A 26,928-nucleotide genomic window follows, 5' to 3' on the forward strand; every position below is an offset into this window, starting at 1 on the left:
GATTAATCTAATTTTCCTCTTCATTTATTTTTTTTCCTTATTTTTGTCCTTTCCTCTCCTTTTTCTTTATATTTTTCTCAGTTCTTTTCTTTCCACATTTCTTTATCTCCTTTTCTTCCCTTCTTCCTCTCTCCTTTCTTCTATTCTTACCCAATTCATCACCAACCTTTACACTAGCGCTAAACTGCGGTAAATAAGCCAATAAACACATTTCAGTTAATCTTTCGCAATTAACAAGACGTAGAGGTTCGCCAGGCAGTAGTAGGTACGAGCGATGACATCACGGGCGCACGTCTAGGCTTGAGAGTGCGTGGGAGGGGCGAGGGGAGAGGGAGAGCACTCAAAATAAAACGACACGGGTGGCAGCAACAGCGGAGGAGGGCGGGTGGAGATCAGGGGAGACTACAGACCCCTCAGTGTTTCCTGTTACCGCCCTGCTCCGTGTCTCGCCCGTCCCGCCCGCCGCTCACCAGCACACCACTCTCAAAGCTTCAAGTACGTTAAGTTTACCTAAAGTTTGCCTAGTTTTTAGTGGGTTTTAAGTGTATATTCAAGTTCGTGAGCTTGTCTTTTCCTCTTGGTGGGGGACCTGTAGGTGATGCAGATGATAAGGTAGTGGGTATTGTAGGGTGTGTTTAAGGGTGTGGTCTGGAGTGTGAGGGTGAAAAATCGTAAGGTTTGTTAGTTTTCTCCCCGCGTAGGTGATGCAGATGGTGTAAATGTGTGTTGCAAGGTTAAAAAGATGCATTTTAGGGTGTAGGGTGTTGAGTAGGCGTTGTATTAGGGCGGTGTTAGGATTTCAGGGTGTTGTGTGATGTAAGTGTGGAAACTCGTAGGTTTTGCCATGGTTAAAGGGAAGTGTAATTACAATATTAGGATATGAAGGAAAGATAACAGTGAATCGCTTCTCCTGTTAAGATCTCAGGTAAATCTTAGCTGCTTAGGTGTGCGGCGCTTAAAATTCAAGGCACCAGGACCAGATGAAATATATCCCAGAGTACTTAGGGAATGCAAAGAGATTATTAGTGAGCCGATGGTTTCTGTCTTTAGAAAATCACTTGAGTCAGGCGAGGTACCAGTAATGTGGAGGCAGGCTAATGTAGTACCCATCTTTAAGAAAGGAGATAAAACTTTAGCGTCTAACTATAGACCTGTTAGCTTAACTTCAGTTGTAGGTAAAATATTAGTCATTAATAGCGAGGAACATTAGGGAACATTTAGACAAACATAACTTGATAAATCAGTCACAGCATGGCTTCACGAAGGGAAAGTCTTGCCTGACAAACTTGTTAAGCTTTTACAGGAAAGTGTACGAGGCAGTAGATAATGGTGACAGTTATGACATCTTATATCTGGACTTTAGTAAAGCATTTGACAAGGTACCCCATCAAAGGCTCCTGAGAAACGTTAGGGCACACGGGATAGATGGGAAGATGTTAAGCTGGATAGGGTCATGGCTTAGCAACAGGCGACAAAGAGTTGTAATAAACGGCTCGAAATCCGAGTGGGGTCATGTAGTTAGTGGGGTGCCACAGGGATCAGTGTTAGGGACATTGTTATTTCTAGTGTATATATATATATATATATATATATATATATATATATATATATATATATATATATATATATATATATATATATATATATATATATATATATATATATATCAATGACTTGGATAGTGGAATTAGTAGTGTTGTTAGTAAATTTGCGGATGACACAAAGATAGATAGATTAATTAGGTCAGAATCGGATGTCATCGCCTTCCAGGCAGATTTAGATAGAATGAATGAATGGACGGATAGATGGCAAATGCAATTTAATATCAATAAATGCAAAGTACTTAGCGCAGGTAGAGGAAACCCACACAGTAGGTACTCATTAAACAACCAAACTCTGGTAGGTACAGGGTACGAGAAAGATTTAGGAGTTATAGTTAGCTCTGAACTCCGTCTAGGAAAACAATGCACAGAGGCCAGAAACAAGGCAAATAGGGTACTAGGATTCATTTTTAAGAGTGTTAAAAGTAGAAGGCCGGAAGTAATATTAAAGTTATACTTGGCGCTAGTCAGACCTCATCTAGACTACGCTGTGCAGTTCTGGTCCCCACATTACAGGAAAGATATAGGTCTATTAGAATCAGTACAGAGGAGAATGACTAAAAGGATACAGGGGATGAGGAGTATTCCTTACGAGGCGAGATTGAAGTTGATAACTTTACATTCTTTAGAGAGACGTAGGTTAAGAGGGGACCTGATAGAAGTCTTTAAGTGGTATAAGGGTTATAACAAGGGGGACGTGAGCAAACTTCTTATTATCAGCAACCAGGTTAGAACAAGAAATAACGAGTTGAAGCTTGAAAAATTTAGGTTTAGGAAAGAGATAGGAAGGAATTGGTTCTCAAATAGAGTGGTAGATGAGTGGAACGGATTCAGTAATCATGTTGTTAGTGCTAGGACACTAGAGAGCTTTAAGAGAAGATTAGACAGGTTTATGGATGGAGATAATAGATGGAAATAGGTAGGTATATTTCATACAGGGACTGCCACGTGTAAGCCTGGTCGCTTCTTGCAGCTTCCCTTATTTCTTATGTTCTATGTACTGTTGTGAGGCGGCAGCAGCAGCAGCAGTGTTGTTTGGGTAGCAGGTCCGTTCTGGGTTCTGAAAGTGGACCTCTGTTGTCAAGAAGGTTTGTGGCGCCGGCTGATATTCTTGGGCTGATTCTTTTTGTTTAAATTTGTTGCTTCCGTCACCACCTGTTGTTGTTATTGTTTTTTTTTTTTTTTTTTTTTTTTGTGTGTGTGTGTGTGTTCCTCTTCCGTTTCCTCTTTTCTCCATCACCACCATCACCACCACGATAACATTCTCACTCTCTCCCGGCAGCACAATGCGTCAAGAGCCTACGGTGGGGTGGAGCGCAGGGGCGGGGCGGCCTCCTGTCATCCAGCCCTGCGCCTACAGGAGTACATCAAGCGAGGGGATCAAGTGTTGTTGCTGCACCTGCTGTACTTGCGTTAACCTCAACTTCCTGAGAACGAAACCCGGGCTACTCAAGGTTGGAGAGATGGTCAGTACTCGTCTCCCTTTTCTCCTTCCCCTGTTTCCCTAAAGTGATGGGTTGGTGCTGTACGAGTCTCCAGTTGTTTTTGTCCCTTGCATCTTCTGTGACTATTTCTTGGTAGTTGTTCTTATTCTTCTCCCTTCTCCAGTTCCTTAGAGTGATGGGTTGGTGCCACGTACGAGTCTCCTCCAGCCATTTCTATCCCTTGTACTCGTATCTTCATCTGTGACTCCTTCGCATTTTTACCGCCATTCCATCCCTCCATCTCACTCTCTGTCTTCCCCTTGATCGTCTCCCCTCATCTGGTTTTCTCGTGGGTGTTTTAATCGGTTCCTGGTCTTTTGTACTCCCCTCCCCCGGAAATGCAAGTCTCCTGCACCAGTAATACTAAACTGAACAGCTTGTACAGCCAAAGTCAAGCCAGAAAGAGGAGTGACAATAAAGACATGCCTGCTTTTTCACCAATTAAGTCTCTCTCTCTCTCTCTCTCTCTCTCTCTCTCTCTCTCTCTCTCTCTCTCTCTCTCTCATGCGGCAATTATTATTTTTATTAGTTTTTTTTTTTTTTTTCCTTCCTTTTTCCCTTACCTCGCCTCTCCGTCGCTGCCTTCTGCAGGTCCTGTCCGCCATCTGCCTGACGCTGGCGCTGGACTACGGTCTGCCCTATAGCTCCAGAATGGGCGAGTCCTTCACAGTGTTCCTGATTACGACGTGTGCCTGCCTCCTGGTGGTCAGCCTTCTCCTCTTCTGCTACATCATCTCTGCCAACTCTTTCAACCTGATCCGCTCCTCTGTGCTGGTGAGGAAAGCACAGGGGGCACTCCTAAGGCCACGTATTCAGAAACTCTTTGTTCTTTCACCATTGTTATTTTCCAAGGCCACAGAGATGATTAACCGGGTTCTCAGTTCTATTTATCCTGTTAATAATCTAGAAATCTTGTTAATCTGTCACAAGGACCATGAAAACATTCTTAAAAACCCGTGTAACTTCAACTAGAGCATTTTGTCACTCTTCACCCCCACCAGGAGACGGTCTTCAATACCCTGGCCTGCGTGCTGTATCTCACCTCCTCCTCCTACCTCTCCTGGTCTGTCTACATCTGGCTGCTACCTAGCTACCGCATCACGCCTCACTTCACTGTCTACCCCGCGATGTCTGCTGCATATGTGAGTGTTGGGGAGGCAAAAACATCGACTTCTTGTTTTTTTTTTTTTTTTTTTTTTCTATTTTGTTTATGTTTTTTTTTTGTTTATATGAGTGTTGCAGAGGCCAAACCATCGACTTTTTTTTTTTTTTTAGTTAGCTAGTTTATCTGTTTATGTGAGTGTTGCAGAAGCCAAAACATCGAGTTCTTGTGTGTGTGTGTGTGTGTGTGTGTGTGTGTGTGTGTGTGTGTGTGTGTGTGTGTGTGTGTTTAGTTATTTAGGTAGTGTATCTCAGTTTACGTGAGCGTTGAGGAGACCAAAACTTCGACTTCTTTTGTATATGTGTGTGTGTGTGTGTGTGTGTGTGTGTGTGTGTGTTAGCTAGCTTGTTTATCTGTCTACCGTTCACTCCTTCCCTTTGTTCCTCCTACTCAGCAGTTCACTTCCTCCCCCATCCCTCAGATCCTGGGCTTCGTGTTGGGCGTGGTGCACGGTCTGGACGCGTGGACCTCCTACCGCCACCTCAAGGGACGGCCGAGCATGTAGTGAAGTGGTGATGGTTGGTGGAGGCGTATCTTATCTTTACTATATGAGGTTTTTATCAAGTTTTCCTTAATAAAATATTCTGATTATCTTTCGTCGTTTTCCTGGTGGTTTGTCAGCGTCTCGCCCTTCACTGCCTCGCCTCTGCTCACTAGTCAGGTTGTTAGTGTTGAATCATGAGGGAGATTTAAAAGATTTGATAAGTTTATGGATGAGGGTGACAGGTGGGGATAGGTAGGTGTGTTCCGTAGAGCGACTGCCACGTGTAGGTCTGATGGCTTCTTGCAGCTTCCTTTGTTTTCTCGTGTTCTATTGCGAGAGAAAACGAACAAAAATTTTTAAGGTAGATTTTTCATAAGGGAAGGATGGAAATTATGTTCATCAGTAGAATAAGAAGGATAATGTGTGTGTGTGTGTGTGTTCATTCATAAAGGTGAACGAAGCAGATGGTGAAGCGTTTCGAGTCACATGAGCCTCCCAGTGAATCTTTTCGAGCAGTGCAGACGTGGAGGCAGTGGTGTGCGGGCGTGAGGGTGCGCCGTGAGGGACGTTCTATGGGTAAGTACTGCGTCTTTCTCCTGTTGTGAGGCAGACGAGGACTGTTACCCGTCTCTGCATTGAAGGTGGCGGTGGTGCTGGTACTGACAGTGATGGTGACGTGATGGTGAGACGAAGCATCATCTCTCCTCAGTACATTCGCTAGAGAATGTTATGATGATTCAAATTTTGCCTCACGTGTCTCCAAACTGCTTATTTACTTTCTTTCTCTTTCCCTTTTCTTCTTCGCCGTCTCCCTTCCACTCCTCTTCTTTCCCCTACCTCTTCTCAGTTTTTCCTCCCAGCCCTAGTCTCTCTCCTTCTCTTCGCTCACTCTTTAAAGGACGCTGCCAGATCATTATCCTCCCTCCCTTCTCTCGTCCTCACCACTTCCATCCCCTCCCTTCCTCCTCCCCAGAGAGAGAGAGAGAGAGAGATTTGGTGAAGAAAGGAACAGAAGGAAGAGTAGATAGATTGATAAAGATATAAATGAATAGAAAATAAACAGATAGATGAAACTTTATAAGACAGAAAAATAGGAGAAGCAACAGAAGGAAGAACAGATAGAAGGGAAAGAAAAAAAATAAAGATTGAATGAAGCCAAGAGGAACTTATTATATAGTTAGTAATTGTCACTGGAAAACAAACGATTAATTATGGAAGCTTCTCTTTTACTCGTGCAAACTTCAACAGAAAGAGTCAAGTATTTGTAAAGAAAAATATTAGTTTTTGGTCAGTTTTCTTCTTCCCTTGTGTTTCTCTATGGCCTCCTTCGCTTCTACCCTCCTGCTTCCTCTCTTCTTCTGTTATTTCATTCCTTTTTATTTTTTTTTCTTCGTTTCTTTTTTTCTTGCCATTTTCTTGCAGCCTTCACCACCACCCACCTCGTTTTCTTCCCGTCCTCTGCTTCCCGTTCTCTCCTCTCGCTTCTCGCCCGTTTTCTGCCTTCCGTTCTCTTTTCTCGTCTCGTTTTCTGCTTCCCGTTCTCTCTTCTCGTCTCGTTTTCTGCGTCCCATTCTCTCTTCTCGCCTCGTTTTCTGCCTCCCATTCTCCCTTCTCACCTCGTTTTCTGTTCACTCGCTACCTCCTCCTAGCCTGCGTTCTCTACTTACTCTTCCGTTTTCTGTTGACTCGGTGCCCTCCTCCAGCTCTCCTACCGCCCTCAGCTATCTACGAGTCTAGGATTTCCAGGGACGCGTCATCGGGGGGCGGGGAGTTTGGCATGTAGTCGTCCAGTCGTCTGTCAAGGTCATCCAGTCGTTCATCCTGCGTGAAGTCGTACTCGTGGCTTGGCTGTGGCACATCCGGAAACTCTTCACTACGGCGGGAGGAGGAGGAGGAGGAGAGGGTGTTAGTAGGAAAGGATAAAGGAGGAAGAAGAGGAGGAGAAGGGTGTTAGTAGGAAAGGATGGAGACGGAAGAGGAGGGGGAGGAGGAGGATGTCAATAGGAAAGAAGAGGAGAAGAAGGATATAAGTAAGGAAGAGAGGAGGAGGAGGAGATCAGTAAGGAAGAGAAGATGAGAAGAATTACAGTAGGAAAGGAAGGAAGAGGAGAAAGATTTTTGGTAGGAAAGGGAGAAGAAGGTGGAGTAGGAATGATAGAAGAGAGGAAAGGAAGAAAAGTAAACACTAAAGAAAAAAAAAAGAGAAAGAAACCAAGAAAATACGAAAGAAAACGGTTAACACATGAATCTTCACCCGTTCCCCCAAAAAAAATACGAAAGAAAACCTTCACTAAGAAAAATACCAAAGAAAACGGTTAACACACGAGCCTTCACCAGTCTGCACCTGCCTCATTCTCACCTAAGTCCTGTAGCGTTCCAGACTTTAATGGTGCTGTCATTTCCTCCAGAGACGATCCACGTGAAGACCTCCCCGTTATGCTCCTTCACGCACACTGTCATGCACGTCACTCCGCTGTCATGCCCCTTAAACTTCCTCTTAAGGGCGCCACTCTTTGCATCGAAGGCCCGTACCAGTCCGTCATTGCTAGCTGTGTATACTGAAGAAGGAGCAGAAGGAGGAGGAGGGTGTTAGTAGAAAAGGGAGGAGTGTTGGAGGAAAAGTAAGATTATTGTTCTCTTTCTTTTTTTTCTCTTCTTTTTTTCTTTTCTTTCTGCTTTAGATACTTGCATTTTCTTCTTTTCTTCCCCTCCTTCTCCTAGTTCTCCTCCTCCTAGTTCTTCCCCTAATTTTTCACCGATCTTTTTCTCTCCTCCTCCTCCTCTATTTCTTCCTTTCATTCATCCTCCTCCTCTCCCTCCTCCTACTTGCACCATTCCTCTTCCTCCTGCTCCTTATCATTCTTCATTTATTTATCCTTCATCCTTCCATTATTTAGCCCATTCATTATTAAATCATCGTTATTCCTTCTCATTTCTCACTACAGCTACTACTTACACCACCACCACCACCACCATCACCACCACCACCACCACCAACACTTACGTATCCCGTTATGAAACCTTGCAGTGATGACAGAATCCGTGTGTTCCTTGTAGGTTCTCGTGTTCTCCAGCCCCTCCCTCACCCAGCACTTGGCCGTGTAGTCTGTGCTGCACGTGTAGGCAAGCCGGTTCACCACGCGCAGGTGCAGGATGGCCCCCGCGTGAGCCTCGTCAACCCGCTTGTTAGGAGAGGTAAAACGGCCATATAAAGAAGAAGAAGAGGAGGAGAAGGAGGATATTTCTGGGACATATCTGTTTGAAAATTAATATAGTGAGGAAACAAAGAGAACAGTTCATGAATTTAGGGTAATAAGAGAAAAGAAAACGGAAAAGAAAGAAGACGGTGTTTGGACAGTGAGAAGGGACGCGTCAGAGAGTGCTTCACCTAACTTAACTTAACTTAACCTAACCTAGTTTATCATAAGGCCATTGTTACCATTTTTTTATGAAGCTTACTTGAGAAAACTTTATTAAATAGGTGAAAGTGCGTGGCAGGAAAAAATGTGTGTGTGTGTGTGTGTGTGTGTCCTACCTTCATGATGTGTCCCCTGGCGATGTCCCACGCAATGATGGCCTTGTCTTGCCCCGCCGTGTACAGGATGGTGCCCTTAGGATCAGTGTCCATGCAGGTGATTGGCAGACGGTGTCCCTTCAGCACCTGAGAGAAAGGGTTAATTAAGGGAGGAAGGGAAGAAGAAAACAGGTGATATTCCTCCACGCCTCCACTACTTTCAAAAGGCTGCAGTTGAAGTGACACGGGTTTTTAAATGTTTTTTGCGGTTCTAGTGACGGATTAACAAGATTTTTACATTGTGAACAGGAGAAACACTCTTGAGAACCCGGCAACTCATCTCTATGGCCTTTGAAAATAGTCCCTCGCGCTTGTTTTCCTCTCAACACCCCTCTTCCCTCTTCCCTCTTCCCTTCCCCTCCGTCTTCCTCTCAACATCCCACGTCCCTCCTCCTCTCTCTCCTTCCCCTTTGCCTTGTCTTCCTCTCACACTCCACATCCCTCTTCCCCTCTTAACACCCCTCTTCTTTTTCACCTTCGCGTCTCCTTTGCCTACCTAAATGCTTCCCTCTCCCTGCCACTCACCTTCAAGCAGATCCCAGTGTCGAAGGACCAGACTCGCGCCGTGTTGTCGAAGCTGCCAGTGATCACCTTGTCTGCTGGGTTAATGTTCATGCCCCTCTCGTCAGGAAAGCCTATCGATGTGCCGGGGACGAAGATTATTGGTGAGACGATTGATGTGTGTCCCTGCGTAAGGATCTCGGATTAGGGACTGTCCGGGGAAGTACGAGTACAGGGGGTGAGTTAATGGTTAGTGGTGTAGTGGAAAGGAATGGTAGGTGCGTCTGTTAAACTGAAGAATGAAACTATACTGGAATGAGGAAAAGGAGAAAGGAAAGGATTACAGTAGTGAAGATAAGGGAAAGGAAAAGATTGCATAGATGAATGAAGGGGAAAAGAAAGGCCTGCAGGAGTGAGGGAAAGAAAAGGAAAATATTACATAAGTGAACAAAATCGAAAGAAAAAGGATTACAGAAGTGAAAGAGAAAGAAAACAGTTACAAACCTAACCTAACTTCACTAAACCTAACCAACTTAACTAAACCTAACCTGACCTAACCAAACTTAACCTAACCAACTTAACTAAACCTAACCTAACCTAACTTAACCTGACCTAACCAAACTTAACCTAACCTAACTTAACTAAACCTAACCTAACCAGACTTAACCTAACCTAACCAAACTTAACCTAACCTAACCAAACTCACCTCAAATGTCCTTATGCAGGCGTCGCTCGGTTCCTCCACCTCCTGGGTATCGAACAGCCACGCCCTCGCAGTCTTATCGTGGGACGTGCTAAAGATAAACTCCCCCGTGCAGATGAGGCGGTTTATCCTGTTGGTGTGTCCTGCAGGAGGCGAGTGGGGAGGAAAGATTAGGGCAGGAATGAGCTCGAAGGTGTGAAGATAACTTGAGGTAGTCAGGTTAAGTAGTCGTTAAGGTAAAGAGATGTGCATTCCTGTAAGCTTTATAAATTCTCCGTCTCGCTCTGTTTCTCTCTCTCATTCTCTGTAAACTCAAGTAAACTCACGTAAACTCACCCACGTACGTAAACAAGCACTCCATTGAACTCATGTCCCATAGTTTGAGGGTGGCGTCCTTGGAACCCGTTATCACATAGGTGTCATAAATGGTTACACACTGAATGAAGCTCTGGTGGCCCCTGCAATAACAATAACAATAACAGTAAGATATCAGTCTCCCCAGAAGCAGAAAGGAGTGAAGGGTCTGGATGAAGGGTTAGTGTTGGGGAGGTTAGCAAGGTATAACCCCTTCACTTGCTATAGGCTCTTCATTTACGTAATGTGTTGTGATGCCAGGCTGGAGAATGATAGTAAAGGCCACCAAGCAATTATGTAGTTAAATCCTTTTAGTATCTGCAATTATAGTGTTTTGCATACTGATATTGTCAAAGGTTACTCAGATAACAAGCATAACATTTTCTTTATCAATCAAAGGGTTAAGAACGGGGATTTGGGGAGTAAATTTTAAGGAATGTTAAGAAAAAGGAAGTGCTACGAAGGGTGATGTAAGAAAGGGGCAATTGTAAGGGAGTGGAGGTAAAGGGAAGATTATTCGTCTGTTGGTTAAGAAGGACAGGTAGAAGTAGGGAAGGTGGCCTTTTTTGTCCAGAATTTGCGTTTATCCTTTGGCCTGCTTCCCTTGTGCTCGAAAAAAAAGGAAAGCTAAAAAAATAGATAAATAAATAAATAAATAACTTCAGATTTACAATGCTTCCTGTCATGACCATAATAGCAGTAACAACTCAATTACTGCTTATCTTACACAAATAGCAGATCAGACACTCGAGTACTCATTTCTCCCTGCTTAGGTCCCCCACACAACGCATCTTACTACCCATAACTCCAATAAACTATGCTCAGTGTTCACTTCAACGTGTCTAGATCATTCACACAACCTTTCTTAGTCCAGCAACACATCTAACACTCCAATACTCACTCCAGCGTGCCCAGGTCCTCCACACAGTCCGTCTTGGTGCTCCACATCTTGGCGGTCGTGTCATCGGAGCCAGTCACCAGCAGAGAGGCATCTTCAGAGAGAGCCATGCAGTTGATACAGTCATTGTGTGCCTTTATCGTCTCCAGGGGCATTCCTTCCGCCCCGCCCTTGCTGATCCCACTCCCCATGGTGCCCCTAGAAGCAGCAGAAGGCCCCGCGAAGTGACTTAAGGCGGTGAAGGACACGCCAGCACTGAGAGGACCTGAGGAGAGATTTGGGTCAGATTTGCGTGTGTGTGTGTGTGTGTGTGTGTGTGTGTGTGTATGTGTGTGTGGGTGTGTGTGTGTGTGTGTGTTTGGTAGGTAGGTAGGTGAGTGCGTGCGTGTGTTTGTGTTTATGTAAGTGCCTCGTATTGCGTTTTATGTATGTACGTGTGAAGCGTGTACGTACGAGTAATTAGTGTTTTACGTAAGGTGTGTGTGTGTGTGTGTGTGTGTGTGTGTGTGTGTGTGTGTGTGTGTGTGTGTGTGTGTGTGTGTGTGTAAAAGCCAGTAGTAAACACGTAAATAATCACATTCCATCATCTTCACGACTTTCCTTTCCCTCCTCTCCCCTTCCCTCCTCCTCCCTCCCCATTCCTCCCCTCCCCTCCCTCCCCTCCCTTCCCTCCCCTCCCCTTGCATCCTCAACAGTAGCATGACACCCCACTCGCCCAAATACACCCCGCAAAACACACACACCCCCCCCAAACACCCCCAAACATCCCCAAACACCCACCTAAACACTCTCCCCACATTCACCCACCCAAACACCCCAATCACCGACCCATCTTACTTCCGGTCACAGAAAACAAGGGACAGATAAAAAAAAATTCAAAATGACCCTTAGAAGACACCGCCACTCACACGCACACACGCACACACCTGGTCCGCACACACGCACACACACACACACACACACACACACACACACACACACGTACAGGTAAGGGAGGTTAATTGGGAAGGTGTAGAAGGTGTGGAGGTGTATCATATTGGTGTGTGTGTGGAGTAATTAGGCTGGGAAGAATGTGTGTGTGTGTGTGTGTGTGTGTGTGTGTGTGTGTGTGTGTGTGTAGATCAATACTGACTTAAAATTCCCATTATGATCACCTGGGCTATTTTATGCTCTATCTGTCTGTCTGTCTGTCTGTCTGTCTGTCTGTATGTATGTATGTATGTATGTATGTATGTATGTATGTATGTATGTGTATATGTCTCTCTCTCTCTCTCTCTCTCTCTCTCTCTCTCTCTCTCTCTCTCTCTCTCTCTCTCTCTCTCTCTCTCTCTCTCTCTCTCTCTCTCTCTCTCTCTCTCTCTCTCTCTCTCTCTCTCTCCTTTAATTTTGCACTATATCCTTGTCCTCTTTATCTGAATGACGTACAGGTGACACGTGTGTGTGTGTGTGTGTGTGTGTGTGTGTGTGTGTGTGTGTGTGTGTGTGTGTGTGTGTGTGTGTGTGTGTGTGTGTCCGGTTGCATGGATACCGTCCATTAGCACACACACGCAGCCACACACACACACACACACACACACACACACACACACACACACACACACACACACACACGCACACACGTTTCATTCTTGTTTTCGTTTTAGTTTAATTACGTAAAAAGAATTATTTTGGCTAACAAACAAATGTGTGTGTGTGTGTGTGTGTGTGTGTGTGTGTGTGTGTGATCACTCGCATATGTAGTTAATTTATATGTGCGCTTAATTATGCAGGAATGAAACTCGTTATAGACATTTTAAAGTTTCATAATGACACGACCACCACCACCACCACTGTCACCACCACCACTGTCACCACCATCATAACACTGCACCACAATAAACACCATCACCACAATAAACACCATCACCACAATTATCACCACCACCACCACCATTACACCATCACCACCACCACCACCATCACCACCACCACCACCACCACTCACTTGTCCATGGCACCTGCTTCTCCCTCCGCCAGGTAGCAAATGAGAGAGTTACCTGGTTCTTGGTGCACACGCAAGGTACCTTTCCTCTCTCCCCCTCTCTCCCCTTTCCTCCCCTCATCGTCCTTCCCTCCCCATCTCTCCATTTCTTCCATTTCCCCTCACCACCTCTTCTTTCCTTCCCTCCCCTCGTGACCTTTCCTCTTCCTTCCCCTCACTATCTCTCCCTCCCCCTCTCTCCCCTCCTTTTCTTCCCCTCACCACCCTTCCCTCCACCATCTCTCTTTTTTTCTTTGTTTTTCTCTACCTTTCTTTCATTTCTCTCCTTCCTTTTTTCCCTCGCCATCTCTTTTTCCTTTGTTTTCCCTTCTTACCTCTTCCTCCTTCCTTTCTCCTTTCCCTCTTTCACCTCCCCACCTTTCCCTACCTCCTCTCTCTTTTCTTTCCATTTTCTTCCTCATCATTTCTCCCTTCTTCTTCTCTCCTTTCTTTCCTCCCTCTCACTTTCTCTTTCCATCCTTCTTCTCTCGTCTCTTCTTTTTTTTCCTCTCCTCTCTTCCTTTCTTCACTTATTCTTGTTTCTTTCTCTCTCTTTCTTTGTCTCTTTTATGTAATCGATGTAATCTTCTTTTTTTTAATATTTTGCTATTATGTTTTTTTTTTTTCATGTAATCATATATAATCGTCAAATGTTATTGTGTGTAATTGTGTGTTAGTTGTTGGGTAATTTTATGTAATCGTATGTATTTTTTTAAGTAATTCCATATTTGTTTGTTTGTTTTTTTTGTAACAATTTTCAGGGCAGTGTTTGTGTTCAGTGTAATATTCTGAAGGCAGTAGTTAAGTTAATTTAAGTTTTATTCTTCTTTTTTTTTTCTTTCATTTTTTTTTTTTTTTCCTGAGAAGTTGGCGTGACTTGCATTAATCCCCTTAAAGTTCTGTGGCAAGTTTTCGTTTATTTTTTTTTCATTGTACTTTTTTTTTTTACGATCTTTTGTTTGTATCAGAAATTACATTGTTTCTTCGTCTGCTTACCTGTCTAAATGTCTGTCTGTCTGTCTGTCTGTCTGTTTATCTGCCTGCTTGTGTCTGCCTGTCTGTCTGTCTATATAAAAAATTACGTTTATCTGTTTGTTTACCCGTCTGTTTATCTGTCTATCTATTTACTTGCATATCTTTGACTATCATAAATTACGTTCATCAGTGTTTATCCGACTGTTTACCTGTCTCAATGTCTGTTTATCTATCTGTGTACCTGTTTGTGTCTGTCTAATGCGCAAAATCACTGATGCGCACCTCCCACTGCCTGCCTGAACTACATAATGGCGTGAAATTACATAAATGACCTCATTGGTTTCTTGCACTCCACACCAGGCGGCCCCGATCGACCCACACCTGTCTGACGTCACCGCGCGTTACCTGGCCACTCAAGTAAACCATTTTCTCTCTCTCTCTCTCTCTCTCTCTCTCTCTCTCTCTCTCTCTCTCTCTCTCTCTCTCTCTCTCTCTCCAGGCTTAATTTTCGCGTTTTATTGTTGTTTGTCTTTTAAAATCGTTCTTGTTTACTCGTTTAGCTTATCATCGTTGTTATTGTTTGCTGCAGTATTTTGTAGTTGTTGTTGTTGTAGTAATGGTGTAGTAATTAGGATAGTGTCACGTGACTTTTTTTGTTATTGATTGATTGATTGATTGTGTTTTCTTAGATATTTCGGCTAACTGAACACATATTACTAAAAGTTTGTGGTGTTTCTGAGTGTTTTCATTCTCTCTCTCTCTCTCTCTCTCTCTCTCTCTCTCTCTCTCTCTCTCTCTCTCTCTCTCTCTCTCTCTCTCTCTCTCTCTCTCTCTCTCTCTCTCTCTCTCTCTCTCTCTCTCTGTGTGTGTGTGTGTGTGTGTGTGTGTGTATGTGTGTCATTTAACTGGCTCAGTTTGAAGATCTTATGTTTATGTGCTCTAATGATAGTTTAACGAAGATTCTGTAATTAATTTTTTAGTTAATGGATCTAATGATGAACACTTCGTTTTTTATTGTAGTTAATTCGAAGACCTGCTTGTCTTGATTCATTGTTTTGCAACTTCACATTAATAGATAGACGGCTATCATGTTGCACTCCCGGCCCAAGATACTGTACTGAGCAGGTAACAGATTTAAAAAGCAAGGAATGCGTCATCTCGTGTACTTAGAGAAAAGGTGCCTCAGAAATTAACTGTCCTACTCCTGTATAAATAAAAAATAAAAAGGACTAACTTTTATTCCAAACAACTATAATTATTAACTCATAAAAATAGTAAAGATATTAATCACAAGGTAGTGTATTATGAAATAGAAATGAACTGTCCCAAGATTGAGACAGTCCTGGAGTGAGAGCCCGGCAGAATCAGCTGTGTGGAGGAAGCATTTGTTTATTTTGTGTAAACTTGACAGAACGAAGCTTCCTTACCCTTCTTTCATCTCACCATGCGTCCTGCGTTACTGAGACTACCTGTTCTTAACGTGAGTGTGTCAAATAAAATGCTGCTAATGTGCTTTGTATTGAAATATATAGAGATAAGTATAGCTGGTAACCCGCCTCCCGGTGACATAACACGTGTGGTATCTTTGTGATTATACGATATTTATTTACTATGTGGTGTAATGCAGGGAACCTCAGCTTTAAATGCCTCTTGACTCATACACATATACGAATATTATGTTATTTGTCTTATCTGAGGTCTCTCTCTCTCTCTCTCTCTCTCTCTCTCTCTCTCTCTCTCTTGTCCGGTAGATCTAGCATCCTCCTCCCCTCTTTCTTTTTTTTTCTTTTCCTCCTCCTTCCCTCACACTCCTCGTCTCTCCTCTTGACACGCCCACACCACCTCAGACACGTCTATTACAAGCGTCTTCCTTCATAATCTGTCTTTCAGGTTTTCCTCTCCTGCGATATCTCCCTCACTTTTATATGGTTTGTTGTTAAAAGATAAAAGAAGTGTGTGTGTGTGTGTGTGTGTGTGTGTGTGTGTGTGTGTGTGTGTGTGTGTGTGTGTGTGTGTGTGTGTGTGTGTGACTGCCTGCCTAACCTCCATACCTCACTGTTTTGCATCACAGGTGAGGCGTGGGGCAGCGCTACACCTGGGCTGCACACTGTGGCAGGCTGACAAGTCCCTCCTGGCTAAGCTGCGCAGGAAGACAGGGTTCTCCATCTCCAACTGCAAGAAAGCCCTGGAGCTGCACGACAATGATGCTGACAAGGTACAGAGGCAGGAGGTGGTGGTGGTGGTGATGGTGGTTTGAGATTACAAGCAATATCAAATCACCAGGTCCTAGTTAGGCTGCTGTATTAATCTATTTTTTTTTGTGTGTGTGTGTGTGTGTGTGTGTGTGTGTCCGTCCGTTCATCTGCTAACACCTATCTCCACACAGGCAGAGTCATGGCTCCGGGCACAGGCTCAGGCACAGGGTTGGGAGAAGGCCACCAAGCTGTCTGGCCGCAGGACCACACAGGGGCTGGTTGGCATCCACATTGAGGGCCACAGTGGAGTCATGGTGGAAGTGAACTGTGAGACAGACTTTGTGGCGAGGAATGAAAAGTTTACCACGCTCGTCTCGCAAGTCACTAAGGATTTCTTCCAGCAGGCAGCCACTGCCACGCCTCATCCCCAGGGTGTTGTGAAGGTGTGTGGTGATGTAGTGGGGTATTAGGGTGTATGGTGGGTGTGGTGGTGTAGTGTGGTGTGGTAAGGTTTTTCTCCACATGACACACACACACTCATACATTCACGCTTTTACTTTCCATTTCTTCCCTGTTGCTTTTCTACTCACTTCAGTAACTTGTTTGTTTGCTGCAGGAGTCATTCTCAGAGGAACAGCTGAGGGCGGTGCCGGCGGGGGAAGGCAAGACCCTGGGGGACAAGCTGGCCCTGGCCATCGGCACCATTGGAGAGAACATGAGTCTGCCGAGGGCCACCCGTGTCACCGTGGACCAGGACACCCAGCTGGTGGGGTACTGCCACCCCAGCACTGTGGACCAGGACATGCCCCGGGGGAGGTACGGCTCCATCCTGGCACTCAGGACTCACCGTCCCCTCACTGAGGTGGCCAAGCAACTGTGTGCACACGTCATAGGTGAGTGTGTGTGTGTGCTGTTTGGAAAACTCTAACCTCGTATAACAAATGCATGAAAAAACAGAAAACTTAACTATTTTAACAGCCTGGAAAAGTGGTAACCCTCAGGTAAAAAAACAAGTGACACACACAGTTTTGTGTTTTCATCACCCAGGCTTACACCAGGCTACTGTTTACTCACGAGTACTTAGTGACCTGCTGTGTGCACACATCATAGGTGCAGCATCAGTCTGCCCTTCTTGAACACTGTGCAGATGAATAACTTGCAGCATCAGTCTCTCAAGAAGTCTGAACTCCTTGTTACCTTCTTGAGCCCTTTACAGATCAACCCTTTTTGCAGCATCAAGTCTTCATTACCTTAAATCCTTTACGGCTCATTAACTCTTGTAGCATCACTCTTTCAACTCTCTCTTGAACCTTTTACAGCTCAACCCTTGTGGCAGCATGACTCTTGGTTCTTCTTTATCTTGAACCCTTTACAGTATCACTCTCTTAACTTTTCCTCAATCCTTTACAGCTCAATAACTTTAGCAGCATCACTCACTCAGTCCTCCTTTACCTTGAACTCACTGCAGGCATGAATCCGAAAGCCATAGGGGAGGAGGGCGACCCCAAGGCTGAGAACCCCGACGATGAGACTCTTTTGGTGCATCAGGAGTTCCTCAGTGACCCGAGCCTCACAGTGGGGGAGGTGCTGCGGGAGGAGGGGCTGCAGGTCGTGGATTTTGTGCGCTATGAGGCAGGAGAGACCCAGGTGAGGGAGGAGTGAGGTGCTGCTGAGTCTGTGGAGGTCCCTTGCACTCTCTGATACGGTGTCCTCATTTCACTCATGGCGAATCAAATTGTTCTGTTTGTTTTTCAGTTTTGTGTTGTTTCTCTTTTTTAGGTGTTTTTCTCATGTACTGTCATCTCATTCATAACTAAAGTATTAGTAAGGCAGTGTGGTAGTGCAGTGTAGTGTGTGGTGGTCAAGGGAAGGCTGTGGTAGTGTGACGTGTGTGGTGGTTGAGGGAAGACTGTTGTAGTGTGGTGGTTGATGGAGTTGTCATAGTGTAGTGAACTAAAAGAAATGTTTGTCTTATTCCTAGCAGCTCATGTCCTCCTCCTCATCCTCAACCTCACCCATTCATTACTGCTACACTTCACTCCCAAGTCATGCTGTTTCCTCTGCATCACTTCACACACTTCACTGTGACCAAATACTTCTGTTCTTATTACTGCAGCCATTCTGGAGGACCGCCATTGCTTGCCAGACTGTTTTCACTCGTGTATCTCCTAAGAGCATAAGTAAACAAGGGTTGATGCAAGCTGTCAGGCCTACCCTTGGCAGTCCTTGTATGAAATATGCCTGCCTTTTTCCTCCTATCATCTCCATCCATAAGTTTGTCTAATCTTTTAAAGCTCCCTATTGACTCAGCACTGACATGGTTGCTGAGTCTGTTCCATTCATCTACCACTCTACTTGAGAACCTTTTTTTTTTTTTTATCTAACTTTCCTTCACAAACTTATCAGTTGAAATAGGCTCATCTGGGAATTATTCTTTATACTGTTAGTGTGTTTATTAAAGTTTATGATTAAAAGTAATAAGCTGTGTGCAAGGAGAGGAGCAAATGCAGTTTTTTTCAAGTTGTAGATGTATGCAGAAGAAATCAAGTTTTCTCTGAGATGTAAATAAAAAGAAGAGTGTACATAATGTATTGACTCATGAATAAAGTGTTGAATTACATAAACACTCACTGGGTTTGAAGGTTCACAACACAAAGACAGATTAGATAACAACACTTTACTTAATGTATCCCACCACAACACAAGTCTAGCATTATAATAATACATTCCATGAAACTATCCCTTTCCAACATAGTGCTTTGTCTGGCCCACCCTGTTGATACCGCCAGCCTAATATATAGATAGATAGATAAATTTCCTTTCCTTCCTCCCTTCCTCCTTCTGATACAATGTTTCCATCAGTATCCCCCTTGCTTCCTCTTCCTCCTCTTCATCCCCAAGGTCGTCAGAATCGATCTCGAACCTTCTCGGCAAATGCTTTCAAGTTTCCGTACACTTTGGAAGGCGGACTCCCTGCAAGAAACAGTGCATACGAGATTTTACTTAAGATTTTCATTCATTGAGATCATTAGAGAAGACATAAGTGTGCCTCTGAGACTCCCTCTATTTGGGGTTTTCATTCAGACTCCCAATGCAAGAAAGACTGCATTTGAGGCTGTGTTTAGGGCTTTCATGACCATTAGTAGTAGTAGTAGTAGTAGTAGTAGTACACATACATTAGTGAATTAGTGCACTGTGAGAGAGGGAGATATACAGATCATACATTCTAATAGGCAATTATAAATCATACAGAAACTCATACAGAGAGAGAGAGAGAGAATTCCCACATCAATGCATGCCTCACTCACCAAGAATTAGGTTACAGATTGCTCTCCTTGCAATCTGAATGTTCTGGTAGGATCCGAGGATGTGCACCCTGGAGTCAGCCAGCACAATGCGGGTCCGAGTGGCATTCTCGATGGTGAAGCGCGTCTTGCCTCCCTTGCCAGCCACCCGCCCAATGGCTCGTGACAGGTGGTCCCCCTGCAGCGTCTGTTTCACTGTTGGCCGGCAAGGAATGAGGAGTTTATTAGTTGCTTGATTTCTTGAGGGGTAAACAGTGATATTTTACTGGGAACTCTGGCCTGTTCCACTGTTGGCCGGCAAGGAATGACGAGTTTATTAGTTCTGGTGTGATATTTTACTGGGAACTCTGGCCTGTTTCACTATTGGGCAGCAAGGAATGGTGAGTTTATTACCTGCTTGATTTCTTGAGTAAACTGTTATTTTATTAGTTCCTGCTTCAGTTCTCAAGAGGCAGACAGTAATAATAGTTGCTGCTTCATTTGTCAAGAGGCAGACAGTAATAATAGTTGCTGCTTCATTTCTCAAGAGGAAGTGACATTACTTCATTTCTCAAGAGGAAGTGACATTACATAAGTTCCTGGTTAATTTCCTGAGAGGCAAACAATGTCATTTTATCAGTACCTGCTTGGGTCCTTGAGAGGCAGGTATATTTCATCAGTGCCTGCTTTATTTTCATGTTTTATGTCAGAAGGAACTCCCTCAGGCAACCAAAACACTATATAAGCTGATCACGAGAGGTTATCAGCCACCAACACCACCTAAGTCCTCCCTCCCTAGTGACAGGCTAACTAAGGCCTCTCCTCACCGTCCTTGATGTCAAAGGTCTCCAGGTACAGGTCGTCCAGCCTGATGAGGGCAAGGGAGTCCTCCACATCAAAGCCATACACGAAAGCCGTCACAAAGTCGGCTGCCTTCTGGATGCTGTTGGGGTCTTCAGTCTCCTTGCCAGTCTGTGGAACATAACAACCTCCATCAGATCACCTCTTAATCTGTCTCTCTAAGGAATGTGAATTTGAAAGGTTTACTCTTGTTCTGTAAGAAATATTTTGTCATCCCTTGTCTCTTTGCCAGTGTGTGGAACATATGAACCTCATCAGATACCCTCTTAACCTACACTTCTTTAGGAAATGTGAATTTGAAAGGTTCTCCTGTTTGGTAAGGAATATTACTCATATCTTGTATCCTTTTAGCCTTCCTCCTCTGTACTGTGGAACATAACCTCAATCAGATCCCCTCTTAATCTACACTTCTCTAAGGAATGTGAATTTAAAACTTTACATCCTGTTTTGTAAAGAATACTTGTATCTTTTTTAGCTTTTCTCATCTGTACTAAGGAGTAACAAGACACACTCTCCTGTAAGGACTCACCCTGATTTCCACATTCTTTGTCTTGAGATTGAAGCGAACCTCCAGCTTGAGGTGTTCAACCAGTGGCGTGTACACCTTCTCCCAGTTGTCCTTGAGGGGAGTGTACCTGCAACAAGACAACACATCACTCCCTTGCACATCACTCCCTTCACTCACCAAGGAATGCTGATCAATACAAATAGTCTTCTCCCTTCTGTACGTTGAAGGATAGACAGCTGGAAAGGCAGTCACTTGCTTCATTGGAAAGAATAGGAGGAAATTAACAAGTAACCCCAATCTCTTCACTCGCCAAGGCACAGTGGCTGCTACAAATAGTACCTTCACTTCTGCACATTGAAAGAAAGACAGCTGGAAAGGCAGTCATTTGCTTGATAGGGAAGAAATTAATATATAATCCCAATCTTTTCACTCCCCAAGGCACGGTGGCTGCTACAATTCATCTAATCCACTTTTAAATAGATGAATGGATAAATAAATCAACTTGTTACCAGGAGACGACACAGACTAGTTCAGCTCACCTGTTATTGGGGACGGGAATCTTCCTCATCTCACTCAGCTGCAGTTTCTCTTTCTTAGCTGGCGGGAAGAACGGCCGGGAAGGTTTTGTGTCCTGGGAAGTAATTGTGAGACGATGATGACTTGCTTGGTGACGGGATGAGTGACAGGAGTGAGATTGTGATGTTTAGAAGCGACATGATGAGTGATGTGGATGAGAATATGATAGTTTTGGTGGATGTGTTTAAGATGGGTATATAATAATAATAATAATAATAATGATAATAATAATAATAATAATAATAATAATAATAATAATATGAAGAAATACAGACAAAAAGAAAAACATCAACAAAAGAAAATGATGAGAAAAAAGACAAAGAATAATAATAGCAAAAGAAATAGGAATAAAAAAGGGAGACAAAAATAAAAAAATAAAAAAGACAGCCAAACTAACCTCACTGACTTCCATTCCTGAATCCTCCTCCTCCTCTGCTTTCCTCTTCTTGGGACTCTTCTCCTCCTCCTCTTTCTTCTCGGGCTTCATCTCCTCTTCCTTCTCCTCTTCCCTCGTGGCTTTCAAGTTTTGTTTCTTCTTTTGTCTCACTGATGCCATTTTTCTATCTGAAGGAACGCTGGGTATCAGTTTCCAATCAGTGTATTTCTATTCTCGACCTTATATTTCTATCTTCTGTTTTAGGTTGGTTAAATTAGCTCAGGTTAGTTAGGTTTAATTAGCCCATATTATTTGAGTTTGGTGAAGTTAAATTGTCTAAATGAAAGCTGGATTAAGTAAGATTTGTCTATATTTAAGTTAGGTTAGGAAGTAGTAGTAGTAGTAGTAGTAGTAGTGCTTACCTTAGCAGCAACAGTAATAGCAGCTGTAGAAAAAGTAGAGGCACTAGTTGTAGTAATAATATAACAAATACACATAATATCAACCAAAACAAACGAATACCACAAATATAAAGCCAAGCCAATAAGAAAATAAATAATTATTACAATTTCGTCACAATTTCACCCCGACACAATCTCTTTCCTAATTAACAGCTCACCATATATTTCACTCGCTACTCATCATGGTTGGACACACGCACATCACCACTCGCTCCGTGACTCGCCAGATACTCACCAGTCACTCAGGGAAGCAGAAATAAGGAGGTTCAAGCGAGTCCAGTCAGTCAGTCATCTTTTGTTTACATTCAGTGACCCACGTGCTTCTAATATTTTTCAGAATTTTCTTACTGATAGCTTTAATTTAATTGTTATGGTGTTCAATATACTAGAAAAATATTTAGAATTGAAATATATGCCTAAAGTTTATATCTGTTTCGTTATAGATATTTTTGAGTTTTGAGTTTTGTAATATTTTTCTCAGTTTTCTTATTGATGGCTTTACTTTCATTATCAATACAAAAAAAAATGTAACAGAAAATAAGAAAAAATATAGAAGGTTGAAATATATATATCATAAGTTTCTATACGCTTCGTTGTAAATATTTTTGGGTTTTGAGTTTTCTTCTCATTTTTCTTATTAGTGGTTCTACTTTAATTATTATGGTGAATAATGAATAAGAATATATGTGGAATTGAAATATGTATCGTAAGTTTCTATCTGTTTCGCTGAGAGCGCAGCAACACGCAAAAATATAAAATACAGCAGATGATGCAACATTTCAAAACGCATAAAAATATACAAAAATACCGAAAAAAGCAATCATATAATTATAAAACTAAACAGAAAATAAAAAAAAAGCAAAATAAGAAATACATATAAAACAGCATATGTTGTAGACAATTTAGCGCTCCTCATCCCTCTTTTGTTTACCTTCTCCCTGTGTCGTCGCGATGAAGTGAGTGGTGGACCCTCCTTTATCCCAATATTTCCTTATCATCCGCAACTTCACAAATACAAAACCTGCCTCAACATACGCAATGGTGTCTGGGAAAGTAGTAACAGCTATAATTCCTCCATTCCAGGTTGCAGCTTTGTAATTTCAGCGGGTACAAAATCCAACCCGGCCATGGCAAGACTATGGTCAGGACGGACGGGAAGGTAAGCACTATTTTGACCATTTCTAGACTAATGCTCGGTCTATTCCCGCTCTCTTTAGGCTCAGATAGTCACGCCCCTTACCTCACCACTGGTTTATTAATGTAGGAGCTGAATGGATGGTTAATAATGGCAGGGGGTGTGAGTAAACAAGGCATGGGGATTTGACGTGAATAATATTTTTGGTGAGGGTGAGTCACAGGTGAGGTGAGGTGGTAATTAAGGGGTAGGACCAATTCTGACCATCCTGAAATATCAACTCGGATCGTCATGTCAACCAACTCTGATTAGACTGTCATCCTCCTTCGTTTCTTCCATATCAATATTTACCTACACAAAACGTTTAATGTTACTAGAATTATTTAAAACACGGCATAGTATATATAACTCTGCGCCTATTATCAGTGCAGTATTTTAAGCCATATTGATACGAGACGGGGGTAGCTGCGGATCTGAGCTGCCTCGTTACGTGCCAGTTACTTCACATTGCCAAACCTACAATCGGGTTAGCCAGTCAAGTGAGGGTTAGGTTAGGAGATATTAACACTATCACTTGCTTCTATTACGAGTGACATGAATGAAATTAGTATGATTTGATTAGGTTAGGTTAGCGAATGAAATTAGTATGATTTGATTAAGTTAGGTTAGCGAGATAAAACTTTTACGATTCCAAGTGACGCGTGAACGTAATGAGAAGACCAGGTGACTCTGATTGGTGCAGCATTAATAGTGATGGTGGTGGTGGTGTCTCCCTCTCAGGTGTACGTGTTTATGAGTGCAAAATGTGAGCGCGCCCACATGATGAAGAGGAACCCACGTGAAGTGAGGTGGACCATCCTCTACAGGTGAGTGTGTGGTGGTGTGGTGGTGATGAGTGGGGGTAAAAAGGTGTCTGGTGGTGGTGAGTGGGGTAAAAATGTGCCTGGTGGTGTGTGTGGTGGTGAGTGGTTAGTAGTTAAAAAGGTGTTTGGTGGTGTGAAGGTAGCTACTAGTTAAAAAAAAAGTGTTTGGTGATGAGTGTATGTGGTGTAATTGTTTGGAGATAAGAGTATGTGTGGTGGTGACTGGTTAGAAACATGTGTAGTGATGAAAGTATATTTAATGGAAAGGAAAGTGCTCTATTTGTCACTCGCAGCTTTTAAATCAACAAGGCAAATGGTGTTGATGAGAAAATGTGCAGTGGTGTGTGTGTGTGTGTGTGTGTGTGTGTGTGTGTGTGTGTGTGTGTGTGTGTGTGTGTTGACCAGTGTTGTGTACCGTCAGGCGGAAGCACAAGAAGGGTATGGAGGAGGAGACGACCAAGAAGCGCACTCGTCGCACTCAGAAGTACCAGAGAGCCATCGTTGGTGCCTCCCTCATCGACATTATGACTAAGAGGTGACCTTCATTGACCATTTACTCTCTCTCTCTCTCTCTCTCTCTCTCTCTCTCTCTCTCTCTCTCTCTCTCTCTCTCTCTCTCTCTCTCTCTCTCTCTCTCTCTCTCTCTCTCAATAATTGAAGTTTGTAGTGCTGAAGTCATAAGGGAGTGTTATATTAGTCAAATTGGGGATGACATTCGGAAGTTTATTGTCATGTTTCACACAGGGACTGCCACATGTAGGGTTCTTGCAGCTTCCCTTATTTTCTTGTGTAAAAATGAATTGCTGGTTAGTGTTGCCTCTGTCTTGCAGGAACATGAAGCCTGAGGTGCGCAAGGCCCAGCGAGAGCAGGCAATCAGGTGAGTTTGTTGCAGTACACTCAGAGATTAGTATTGCTTTCACTGGTAAGCTCTGGAACTCTCTGCCTGCTTTTGTATCCCCTCCTACCTATGACTCACTCTATCAGGAGGATATCAAGACTTCCTTAATTTTAGATAATCTTGTGACCTGTACTCTTCTGTGGGGACTGGCAACTTTTTTATCACTTAGCCAGAACCCCTTCTTATATATAACAAAAATAAATAAATAAATGTTTGCTGTGCCCCATTGTGGTGTGGAGGGATGAGGTATGGTTGGGTGTTGTGGTGGTGTCCCCGAAGAGTGCATGGTGTGCTGTGGTGTTTGCTAATCCAGTTTTGTGTGTTGCAGAGCTGCCAAGGAGAAGAACAGGGCAGCCAAGGCAAGCAAGAAAGCCAATGCTCCAGCACCCACCAAGGTAACAGTTTGTATTATTCTCTCTCTCTCTCTCTCTCTCTCTCTCTCTCTCTCTCTCTCTCTCTCTCTCTCTCTCTCTCTCTCTCTCTCTCTCTCTCTCTCTCTCTCTCTCTCTCTCTCTCTCATGCACAGTTTAGCCATGTTGGATGGTCACAAATATAATGTATACACTTTTACAGCTTTGTGATGAATATTCCTCACTCAGCACATGTACAAAGTAACCCATATTGTTGCTTCTCTCCCACGCTCTCCCACAGTCCAAGAAGACCACGCAGAAGGCCCCCAAGATGCCCCGCGCTGGAAGGCCTGGACATGGAGGGCACGGCGGACGGCGCTGATTGAAATAAATATAGCTTACAAGTGTACTAATGTTTCTCATCCCTGGCAGGAAGACCAAGTGTGCTTCTCTGTGTGCGTGTGTTTAAGAGAAAGAGAGAGTGTGCCTAAAGAGATTGAATGTGTTCCCTTGTATGTGTGTGAGTGAGAGTGTGGGTTTAAATTATAGACTTCTGGTTAATGAGGTCTTAAGGAGAGTTCAAGGTAAGCATTATTTTGTTTGGTTCTAAAATGGCTATATCATTATTTGGGTGATTGTGAAAATGTGCATAATTGAGCTGCTTTATTGCTGAAGGACAACTTTTTTTAGTGACAATTTTTGTTTTTCAGTGCAGGCTGGTGAGGACAGTCACACTCCTTGCCATGTGAAGTGAGTTATATAATTGTTTATATGTGAATTATACAGCAATGCATATTACATAAGTGATGAAACAATTTCCAGTTACTGTAAGTTTTTTATGTTTGAGATCATAAGTAACATTTTTGTTGAAGATATTGTCTCAAACCTGAGTCACAAAACCTGGGCACAGGGTTTATAGGGAACTGTGTGTGTGTGTGTGTGTGTGTGTGTGTGTGTGTGTGTGTGAGACCTATTAACAAACTTGTATTTTCCTCAGGTGTGTGTAGAGGTGCTTGCTTTGCTTCTGTCCTGCTGGTGCACCCTGGCACAGGTAAGCCACCAGTGTGGTCAGGCCTGGGCCTCAGCTTGGTGCAGTGAATGTGATGAGAGGAATTACCGCTTGAATCTTATGAAACTATTCACGGCTGTTTTGTCTGACTTTTGCCTGCAATACTGTCTCGGTGACTCCTGTGACCTGTTCTTATGCTTGTTGCTTTTGTTGCAGGACGGATCCCTTGGCAGTAATGCTGGAAGGCTTGCCAGGGCAACACAGTGGTGAGTTATGTTGAAATTATTAAACTGTATGTTGATGATTCCTTTCACTTTGTTAAGAAATGTAGTTTTCACAGCTTGCTAGTGAGACTTGTAAATTGATGTAGACTGTTTAGTAAAGATATCTCTGTCAACAGTTTAGTGATGGGTTATCATGACATCTTTACTTTTTGGTTATCCTGGTGAAGTTTTTATACAATCTGTCAATCCCCTGATTCCTGATTGAGATTGAGAACAAAATCTGAGGCCACAAGTAACTGAAGTTAACAGTGTGCGTGTGACAGGCTTGACAACAAACCTGTCTTTTTCAGCTGTGTGGTCACTGAGGTGCTTGCTTTGCTGCAGTCCTGCTGGTGCATAGGTAAGCTACCAGTGTGGTCAGGCCTGGGCCT

The 26,928-nt window shown here is 43.4% G+C and overlaps 5 protein-coding genes across 12 annotated transcripts; 3 read left to right on the plus strand and 2 right to left on the minus strand.

The window, feature by feature from the left end:
• The first annotated feature begins 335 nt into the window (after nucleotides 1–335).
• LOC135093629 (protein singles bar-like) lies at nucleotides 336–4,840 on the plus strand. 2 transcript variants are annotated; one of them, XM_063993058.1, is made up of 5 exons: nucleotides 336–495; nucleotides 2,884–3,067; nucleotides 3,677–3,859; nucleotides 4,087–4,227; nucleotides 4,669–4,840. In XM_063993058.1, the coding sequence occupies exons 2-5, from the start codon at nucleotides 2,888–2,890 to the stop codon at nucleotides 4,750–4,752; spliced, it is 588 nt and encodes a 195-aa protein (XP_063849128.1). In that variant the 5' UTR covers nucleotides 336–495; nucleotides 2,884–2,887; the 3' UTR covers nucleotides 4,753–4,840. The 2 variants fall into 2 exon arrangements, with proteins under 2 accessions (XP_063849128.1, XP_063849129.1); XM_063993059.1 differs by lacking the exon at nucleotides 336–495 and adding an exon at nucleotides 2,545–2,689.
• Nucleotides 4,841–5,940: 1,100 nt separating this feature from the next.
• LOC135093625 (WD repeat-containing protein 86-like) lies at nucleotides 5,941–13,338 on the minus strand. Of its 2 annotated transcripts, XM_063993048.1 has the most exons (9): nucleotides 12,746–13,338; nucleotides 10,765–11,026; nucleotides 9,846–9,967; nucleotides 9,513–9,652; nucleotides 8,831–8,992; nucleotides 8,267–8,392; nucleotides 7,736–7,913; nucleotides 7,091–7,289; nucleotides 5,941–6,604 (listed from the first exon to the last, which is right to left on the minus strand). In XM_063993048.1, exons 1-9 carry the CDS (start codon nucleotides 12,861–12,863, stop codon nucleotides 6,457–6,459), a joined length of 1,455 nt encoding a protein of 484 aa, XP_063849118.1. In that variant the 5' UTR covers nucleotides 12,864–13,338; the 3' UTR covers nucleotides 5,941–6,456. The 2 variants fall into 2 exon arrangements, with proteins under 2 accessions (XP_063849118.1, XP_063849119.1); XM_063993049.1 differs by lacking the exon at nucleotides 12,746–13,338 and having other exon boundaries at nucleotides 10,765–11,041.
• Nucleotides 13,339–14,068: 730 nt separating this feature from the next.
• On the plus strand, nucleotides 14,069–18,577 carry LOC135093626 (elongation factor Ts, mitochondrial-like). 2 transcript variants are annotated; one of them, XM_063993050.1, is made up of 5 exons: nucleotides 14,069–14,173; nucleotides 15,828–15,971; nucleotides 16,143–16,394; nucleotides 16,568–16,844; nucleotides 17,420–18,577. In XM_063993050.1, the coding sequence occupies exons 1-5, from the start codon at nucleotides 14,084–14,086 to the stop codon at nucleotides 17,611–17,613; spliced, it is 957 nt and encodes a 318-aa protein (XP_063849120.1). In that variant the 5' UTR covers nucleotides 14,069–14,083; the 3' UTR covers nucleotides 17,614–18,577. The 2 variants fall into 2 exon arrangements, with proteins under 2 accessions (XP_063849120.1, XP_063849121.1); XM_063993051.1 differs by lacking the exon at nucleotides 14,069–14,173 and adding an exon at nucleotides 15,083–15,236.
• A 36-nt stretch (nucleotides 18,578–18,613) lies between these two features.
• Nucleotides 18,614–22,360, minus strand: LOC135093628 (RNA-binding protein PNO1-like). 5 transcript variants are annotated; one of them, XM_063993052.1, is made up of 8 exons: nucleotides 22,253–22,360; nucleotides 21,979–22,001; nucleotides 21,578–21,744; nucleotides 21,144–21,235; nucleotides 20,626–20,731; nucleotides 20,063–20,207; nucleotides 19,260–19,451; nucleotides 18,614–18,924 (listed from the first exon to the last, which is right to left on the minus strand). In XM_063993052.1, exons 3-8 carry the CDS (start codon nucleotides 21,734–21,736, stop codon nucleotides 18,857–18,859), a joined length of 762 nt encoding a protein of 253 aa, XP_063849122.1. In that variant the 5' UTR covers nucleotides 21,737–21,744; nucleotides 21,979–22,001; nucleotides 22,253–22,360; the 3' UTR covers nucleotides 18,614–18,856. The 5 variants fall into 5 exon arrangements, with proteins under 5 accessions (XP_063849122.1, XP_063849125.1, XP_063849124.1 ...); XM_063993055.1 differs by having other exon boundaries at nucleotides 21,578–21,740; nucleotides 22,253–22,347; XM_063993054.1 differs by having other exon boundaries at nucleotides 22,176–22,288.
• A 535-nt stretch (nucleotides 22,361–22,895) lies between these two features.
• On the plus strand, nucleotides 22,896–25,673 carry LOC135093630 (large ribosomal subunit protein eL24-like). Its single transcript, XM_063993060.1, has 7 exons — nucleotides 22,896–22,973; nucleotides 23,101–23,176; nucleotides 23,933–24,018; nucleotides 24,437–24,550; nucleotides 24,846–24,893; nucleotides 25,243–25,309; nucleotides 25,566–25,673. Exons 1-7 carry the CDS (start codon nucleotides 22,969–22,971, stop codon nucleotides 25,644–25,646), a joined length of 477 nt encoding a protein of 158 aa, XP_063849130.1. The 5' UTR covers nucleotides 22,896–22,968; the 3' UTR covers nucleotides 25,647–25,673.
• The last annotated feature ends 1,255 nt before the right edge of the window (nucleotides 25,674–26,928 follow it).

Source organism: Scylla paramamosain, chromosome 43, assembly GCF_035594125.1.
Source record: "Scylla paramamosain isolate STU-SP2022 chromosome 43, ASM3559412v1, whole genome shotgun sequence".
Classification (NCBI taxonomy): Eukaryota; Metazoa; Arthropoda; class Malacostraca; order Decapoda; family Portunidae; genus Scylla; species Scylla paramamosain.